Below are 8,694 nucleotides of genomic sequence, written 5' to 3' on the forward strand. Positions count from 1 at the left end.
AGGCAGTCGTTCCTTTTAAACTACTGAGCCATCTCTCCAGTACCCCCCTTTTTTTCTTCAAGCTGTTTTTTTTTTTTTATGGCATCGCAGATATTTTCTGATAATATTTATCTTCTGGTTGAAGTTTGGATGTCATGTAATGTTATCAGTACTTGTTTTTTTATCTATTGTGTTACTGATTTTTGTTTTGTTTTGTTTTTTGCTCTTGCTGTTGTTTTAATTTTGTGTGTGTGAGGACATGTGCCACAGCATGCACATATGGAAGTCAGAGAACAAACTTTGTGGAGTTGATTCTCTCCTTCTACCTTCATGTGGGATCCAGAAGTTGCTGGGCTTGCAGAGCAAGCACGTCTACCTGCTGAGCCATCTCACTGGCCTAATACAACTGTTTTTTGTTCCTCTCTTTTCCTGCTTTGTTTCATTTTGATTTATTTTGATTTTTTAATTGTTATTTTATGTTACTTAATAAATTGGTAATTCTTTCAGTAAATTGGTAGAGATAGTAGCACGCAAACTAATGAATAGTAATAATTTGTATTTTCTACCTTTTTGAGCAATATGTGGATCCCAAAAACTTTTCTCATTTTCCTCTTCCAGTTTACATACCTTTTTATTGTGCACGTAAGGCACTGTTACTATTAAATTGCATCCAGCAGTGTTTATTTAGACTTATTTGTCTTTTCTGTTAATCTTTTTGTAAAATCATATTCCACACAATAAATATCATCCTATTTGTTTTAGTAGCTGGTTTTCTCTATAGGCAGCTTCTTGAAGTGCCTTCAAGCCATTTTTTTATTCTGCCAATATTCTACTGAGAAGTTGTCAGTCTTACTGCTGTTCTCTTGAAAAAATACCACTTTCCCTCCTCTGTTTTGGGTTTTGTTTTCAACAATTTCAGCGTGATGCGCCTGTGTGGATTTCATGCTGTGTAAAGTGCTTGGTGTGTACAACTGCCTTCCTAGACTTCTGTTTTGATCAGTTGTCATGCTTTATTTCATCAAGTGTCTCTTGTATCTCTGCCTCTTGGTGCTTTTGTTTGTTTTAACTTGTTTTGTCTTGGGAGGAGGGGCACTTTATTGTGACAGGGTTTAGGTTGGCCTCAGCCTTTCAGTGCCCCTGCCTTATCCTCCGAAGTGCTTGGATTAGAGACATGCACCCCAAGCCTAACTTTCTTGGCATTCTTTTTTTCTCTTATTGTAGGTACTTACTTTGAGCTATTTTCAGTTAATTCATTCTCTCTTTGTCAGGAATTAATTTACTGTTAAGACTGTCTTTGAGGGGCTGGAAAGATGGCTCAGCAGTTAAGAGCACTGACTCCTCTTGCAGAGGACCCAGGTTCGATTCCCAGCACCCACATGGCGGCTGTGAACCAACCTTAACTCCAGTTCCAGGGGAAGCCCCCTTCTAACCTCTGAAGCATTGCACGACATGGGTGCACTCACATCCATGCAGGCAATACACTCATACACATAAAATAAAAAAAATAATGGGCCGGGCGTGGTGGTGCACACCTTTAATCCCAGCACTTGGGAGGCAAAGGCAGGCAGATCTCTGTGAGTTCAAGGCCAGCCTGGTCTACATAGTGAGTTCCAGGACAGCTGGGGCTACAGGGAGACCCTGTCTCAAAAAGACCAAAAAAAATAAAAATAAATAAATAAAATATAAAGGGCGTGGCGGCACACGCCTTAAAAAAAAAACAAAACTGTCTTTGAGTTAACAGTATCAGCATGGAATTTTTAGTTCTAATACTTTTAGGTCTTATGTTTTTGAAAAGCCTCCCTATGTTGTCCAAGTTAGGCTTGAGCTCCTTGACTCAAATGATAGTCCTACCTCATCCTCCCAAGTCATTGAGACTACAGGTGTGGTTGACTTACATTTTGTGTGTGTGTGTGTGTGTGTGTGTGTGTGTGTGTCTGTCTGTCTGTCTGTCTGTCTGTTTGACTTACATTTAGAGTGTGTGTGTCTGTGTGTGTGTGTGTGTGTGGTGTGTTGGGTTTTTGCTCTGTCACCCAGTCTGACCTCCAGTTCTTGATTTTCCTTCGTCACTCTCTGGCAGTCTAGGCTTTTATCTGCCTGAGTAGTGAAAGTCTGTTCAGAATTCCATTGGTTTTCTTTTATTAACTCTGTTTCTGTTGATTTTCGGTCTAGTTCCTTTGCTTCCTCATATACTTGGTTACTTTTGTTATACCAAACAGTTTAGATGTTAATATCTATGGAAACAATTGTATGTGTGTCGAGAGTAACAATCTTTTGCCTGAGAAAGTTTCCATTTGCCTCTTTTATTGTCAGAAATTAAGATAATTCAGAACTGGATTGCATTTCCCTTGGGAACCCATCTGCCTTAGGTCTAACTATGCTCTAGAATTGGCTCCAGGAGTAAAACAACCTGAAGGATGAAACTCAACCCTCAGGGCTTCCATCCTATCTTAACGATATCCTTTAGAGGCTAGCTTTTAAACATATCTAAGCAGTTTTTTTAGCATAGCTGTTTTATTCAAGAAAATGTTTTGCCATTTGGAAGAATTGCTGTTCAAAATTTACTGTAACGTTATTTTCATTATGGTAAAATATGATCCAAATAGACTAATAAGTACACATATTGATAGGTCCCAGGTTTCTTTTTTTTTTTTTTGTCTTTTTGAGACAGGGTCTCCCTGTAGCTCCAGCTGTCCTGGAACTTACTATGTAGACCAGGCTGGCCTTGAACTCACAGAGATTCGCCTGCCTCTGCCTCCCAAGTGCTGGAACTACAGGCATGTGCCACCACACCTGGCAGTACCGGGCTTCTTTTAAATAATTAAATTGCAATAAATAACTTGAATATATAAAGTCAGATGTTTAGAATAGTGCCTGAATAGAAAATGCTGTCACATAGAAGGTCAATAGAATGGCCTATAACTTTGAAATAAAAACCTTCAGGTGGAAATTGATAACGTAGAAATGAAGCAAAAATCACATGGCATAATTCATTGTGTCTTTGTGTTTACTTTCACAACTTATATTCCTGTTCTTTCCATTTTTACTATACCCAGAACCTTTGTTCTGGATCTTGTATGAAGGAATGTACAGGTAAGAGGGACCTAGAATTAAGCATATATGAAAGAAATACTTGTTGAATGAATGAAAATATGTGCAGTATTAATAATTCTCTAGTTATTTATTTACTAGTTATAGAAGGAAAATAATGTTAATACTTTGAATTCCTTTTTGTTAAAAAATTATCAATAAATGTTCTTTTCAATTTAGAGAAAAAATAATTCCGAACAAAGTGGGGACATACTGTATCCAGTTTGACTTTATGATGGATAAAGCAAATATGCTCAACAGTGAACAGGTTTGCTTACTTTATTTGTGTACCATGGCATTTACTAAGTTTATAAATGAAGTATTTGGTTTAAAAATGAATTATTGGGTACAAAATAAAAGTGCAGAAGCCCCTCCATTCCTCATGAGACACACATTCCAAGATCTCCAGTGGATTCCTGAAATCACAGCTAGCACTAATTCAATATATACTATATTTCTCCGATATATATGCTTATAATACAGTTTAATAAAGTATACTTGCTAAGAGATTAGCAACAATAATCATAAAATAGAATTATTATAGTAGTATGCTGAATTAAGCTATTGAAAACTTACAAAATAATTATTTCTTTTTTTCTTAATATTATTTTTATTTTATGTATATGCGTGTATTGCCTGCATGTGGGTAAGTGCAATGCCTGAGGACAGAAGAGGCTGCTGTATCCCCTGGAACTGGAGTTATAGACAGTTGTTGGTTGCGATGTGGGTACTGGGATTTGAACCCAGGTTGCAAGATCAGCCAGTGTTCATAACTGCTGAGCCATCTCTCCAGCCCCCAGAATTACAAAATAATTATTTCTTAAAACTTACCATTTAATATTTCCAGGCCATAGATAACTGAAACCATTGAAAGTGAAACTGGATAAGAGCGGGCTTCTATAATGTTGGTCTGATTTTTGTTGTTTTGTTTTGTTGTCCTTTTTTTTGTCTTTGTGCAACAGGGTCTACCTGTAGCCCCAGCTGTCCTGGAACTCACTATGTAGACCAGGCTGGCCTTGAACTTACAGAGATCCGCCTGCCTTTGCCTCCCAAGTGCTGGGACTACAGGCTTTTTTTTTTTTTTAAAGAATTAGAATAGGACAAATTTAAATTCTTTTCAATAGAGCTGATAAAGATTAATTTTTTAATCTGTCTTTATACCAGAGACTCAGTTACTAAGCATTTTTTGTATGTCATGATAAAGTTTATCATTTTTTGTCATATGTGAAAAATTTCAATGAATGCTATTTTAGTTATTGGTAATCTGGGTAGTGGAATTCAAATTAGGTTTAATACGCATCAACTTCATTTAGTTTTTTTTTCAGGCCAGTAAATTTTTAAGGAATTACTTAGTTTTAGGGCTGGAGGGATGGCTTAGCGGTTAAGGGCATTGGCTACTCTTGCAGAGGACCCAGGTTCAATTCTCAGAACCCACATGGCGGCTAACACCCATCTATAACTCCAGTTCCAGGGGACCTGACAGCTACTGACCTCTGCAGGCATTGCACAACAGGAATGTACTTACATACACATAAAATAATAAAGATTTTCTTTTAAAGAGAATTGCTTAGTTTTAGCCAGAAGTGGTGGCCTCTCAGCTCTAATCCCAGTAGTAGGGAGGCAGGTGGATCCCTTGTGTGTTTAGTCTGGTTTGCATAGTGAGTTCCAGGCCAGCCAGGGGCTACCTAGTGAAACCCTGTCTCAAAAAAACAAAACAGAAATCAAGGGTTACTTCGTTTTAAATGACTCTGTTTTAAAGCATTTATTTAAGTATCCAAAAATTAATCTTAACATACCTTCTATTCTAAATTTTAAGCATGAATTACTTTTTAGTATACAAAGGTAGTAGGTTTCATTCTCAGGTTTTCATACATGTATATCATTGTACTTTGCTCATACTCACACCGCCATTTCCCTCTCTTGTCCCCCTCCTTCTGGTCCCCATCATCCCCATTCTCCCCATATACATATATGAGGAATTTAAGAAATTAATGGAAATAAATTTTAGATGGTAATTCCTCATTTAGTGCATGCCATCAATTTTCTTTTCCTCTGAAGTAGTAAAGTATTAATATTAATGCATTGTTAAAACAAATGATTCTTTTGTTTTTAAGGTTATCATTGATGTTTTGCCTAATGAGCCTGTGAAGTTGGTTCCTGACGTTCCACCAGCTACCCCAGCTGTTTCTAATGTTCGTTCAGTTGCCAGTAGGACCTTGGTCAGAGACTTACATCTCACTATTACGGTATTGTCTATATCTTTCTCAAGCACTGCAGAGTTTTAACAAGAGCAACTGTCTTTGATGTTCAGACACAGAATACTTTTTACAGAGTAAGGTTGATTATTCAGATTAAACCTATAAGAAAAACTTGTGTAAATCAGTTAAATATTTATGAACACTTATATCCCAATATGAATGGAGAACGTGTCTTATTTCTGATTTGTGCATGTTCTTCTCTGTCTAGTCTTTGAACAAATTCTAATTCTTTTCCTTTGTGTTTTAAGGATAATTATGGTAATCATACTGGAGTAAATTTGACGGGTGCTATAGTAGCTACCATTAAAGGTTTTAATGAAGAAGATACTGATACCCCACTCTTCATGGGGAAACTTAGAACACTTGAATTTCCTTTTGTGAATGGTTCTGCTGAAATCACGGTGAGTTTTTTGTTTCTTTTCAAGGACATAACCTTTCCTCTCTCTCTGTGTATAAACATGTATAGAGAGATGTTTTGATGTTTACTTCACTAAATTAGAAAATCAATTGAGATGTTTTATTATTTTGCTCTAAGCTATTACACATTGAACTCAGAATTATTACTAAGTAAGATCTCTTCCATATGGAATAGCAAACAGCTTTCTGTAATTCTTCTGACTTTGTCTTTTCAGCTTTAATGACCATATAATGTCTGTTTCACTGTAAAGTTGCTATTAAGAATAGAAACAGAATAAAATACAGGCTAGGTAAAGATTTAATGAATATCAGTCTACCATTGTTAAATTGTTAAATACATTATTTTCTAAAATGAAAATAGTTTATCTTATGTTTTTTAAAATGTTCAGTGCAGTATAAGACCCTCCATAAATAATCATATAATTAAACCTACAGAGGTAACAATGACTAGCAGTTTAGTGCAAAACTCTCCAGAGTTTCTGTATGCACAGTAGTACAGCATACCTGTGCTTGATGTATATGATGAGGGGTATTAATTTTTTTGAGGAATGTTAAATTTTATTAATATAATGGGACCAGGCTTTTATAAGAATCTTAAAACTTATCTTTCTTCATTTTTTAATAAAAGCCTATGTCTAATATACAGATACAGTTTATTTTCATCAGTCCTTGAAACAAATTTATTTGCTTTCCAAAGTTTGTTTTTTTGTTTGTCTTTTTTGAGGCATGGTCTCCCTATAGCCCCAGCTGTCCTGGAACTCACTTTGTAGACCAGGCTGGCCTTGAACTCAGAGATCCCCCTGCCTCTGCCTCCCAAGTGCTGGGATTAAAGGCATGTGCCACCACTCCCGGCTAAAGTTTGTTTTTTATCAAATATGTTTCCATTAGCTTTCTTCTAATTAATAGATTTAGAATGATTGTTAGGTAGAGAGAGAGGGAGGTGGATTGATTTTCTTCAGAAATTGCTGAAAACAATGGATTGGACATAAGACATATATGTATATATTAAACTTTTTAATAGTTATTGCCAGTTGCTTTTTAGTTTATACATCTACCCTTCCGCTTTTGTGTGAGTGTTGTTTCCAGGCTCAATGGAATTTAATATCCTCCTGCCTTAGCTTTCTGAGTGCTGGGATTACAGGAGTGTGCTACCACTCCCAATATGTCTGCTTTCTTACTTGCAACATTAAATGTGAGCAGTTTGTAAAATTCTAATCATATTTCCTATTTAATTTTTTTTTTTTTTAACATTGTGACATAGGTCCATATTCCCACTTGAGATCAGGAAAAAGGACGATTTGAGGGCGTGGGGTCTGAGGCTATAGCTCACTGATAGAATGTTTACCAAGCAAGTTCAAGGTCCTAGGTTCAATCACCAACATCATGGGGGAAATTTTTTTTTCTTTGTTAAAGATTGAACAATTTTCATGTTTTCTATTTTTGAAGGATTGACACTGGAAATGTTCCATCATTTTCATCTCAATCTCATATTAAGATACTAGTACTCACTGGGCGTGGTGGCGCACGCCTTTTATCCCAGCACTCGGGAGGCAGAGGCGGGCAGATCTCTGTGAGTTCAAGGCCAGCCTGGTCTACATAGTGAGTTCCAGGACAGCTGTGGCTACAGGGAGACCTTGTCTCAAAAAGACCCCCCAAAAAGGATACTAGTACTCTTTTGCATAAGTGTTTTGTTTTTTATGGTTTTTTTTTTTTTAGACCTCTGTTTATCAGAAGGCAAATATATTCACAATGCTATCTTCAGTATGCTTAAAGTCAGTCTTTTGATTTGGGACTGGAGAGATAGCTCAGTAGTTGAGAGCACAAACTGCTCTTCCAGAGAACCCACAATTCAGTTCCAGCAAACCCACCGTAAGTGACTCAGAGTTCCAGCTTCTGGGGGGTTCAAGTGCCACTGACCTCAGTGGACACCTGCATTCTCATGCACATACCTACACACAGACACACACCTGTACATTAAAAAAGAATTAAAAGTTATTTTTAAAACCTTGAAACAAACCAAACAATTATTTTTTATCCTTTTCAAATTCATTAATTTTCTTGGAATCTTTATTGAATAGTTCTCTCTGTACCAATAATATTTTTTTCTTACTGCTCATCTTCATATATAATTCCTTGTTACTATACATTGTTTCAGTTATTTTAGGCTTATAAACTGGGAGCCTGCCAGCTGCATTTATCTTAAAGACTTGTTGATCTTTTGGGCAGTACCTGACCAAAACAGTGTTTTCATTAATTGAAGTATTACCAACATTTAAAGCTGTGTAGTTTTTATTTAACAAAATATACTTCTAATTTGGAGAAGTCTAAAGAACTGGAATCACTGTGAAGGTTTTCTTAAGACAGTGCTGTGTGGGAGCTGGACAGTAGCTGCTTCTCCCAGTGTGTCTGTTTTCTAGTCAGTGCTATGCCACACCTTTTAATCTCTTGACATTGATAGACAGCTGCCAGTCACCACTGTTATCAACTTTTCATAGTTGTTTTGTGATTATAGTGGAGAATAAAGTAAGTTTTCCTATACTGTAACAAAAATAGTGTTTTAAAAGAAACAGTAGAGGTAAGTATGTTTGACATGTAGAGTGAGTTGGTACTGAAAGAGTATGTGTAGCCCACTTACTTTCTTTGTTTTCCTATGTCCTGCCTTCTTAGCCTTCCCATTTCCTCCCCATGTGCATTTGAAAAATGCTGTCCATGGGGCTGGAGAGATGGCTCAGCAGTTAAGAGCACTAACTGCTCTTGCAGAGGACCTGGGTTCGATTCCCAGCACCCACATGGCGGCTACGAACTATCCTTAACTCCAGTTCCAGGGGAATCCGAAGCCCTCTTCTGACCTCCGCGACATTGCACGACACGGGTGCACTCACATACATGCAGTCAATACACTCATACACATAAAATAAAAATTGAATTAAATTTAAAAAGAAAAATGCTATCC

The 8,694-nt window shown here is 36.8% G+C and overlaps 1 protein-coding gene across 5 annotated transcripts in view; it reads left to right on the forward strand.

The window, feature by feature from the left end:
- Smchd1 (structural maintenance of chromosomes flexible hinge domain containing 1) overlaps positions 1-8,694 on the forward strand; it is a 158,651-nt gene that overhangs the window by 114,766 nt on the left and 35,191 nt on the right. For all 5 annotated transcript variants that reach the window (XM_029564274.1, XM_029564276.1, XM_029564275.1 and 2 more), the window contains exons 35-37: positions 3,247-3,334; positions 5,181-5,312; positions 5,573-5,725. In XM_029564274.1, coding sequence (XP_029420134.1) covers positions 3,247-3,334; positions 5,181-5,312; positions 5,573-5,725 — 373 coding nt within the window. The remainder of the gene's footprint in view (positions 1-3,246; positions 3,335-5,180; positions 5,313-5,572; positions 5,726-8,694) is intronic.

The sequence above is a fragment of the Nannospalax galili genome, unplaced genomic scaffold (genome assembly GCF_000622305.1).
Source record: "Nannospalax galili isolate Female #2095 unplaced genomic scaffold, S.galili_v1.0 scaffold155, whole genome shotgun sequence".
In the NCBI taxonomy this organism is placed as follows: domain Eukaryota; kingdom Metazoa; phylum Chordata; class Mammalia; order Rodentia; family Spalacidae; genus Nannospalax; species Nannospalax galili.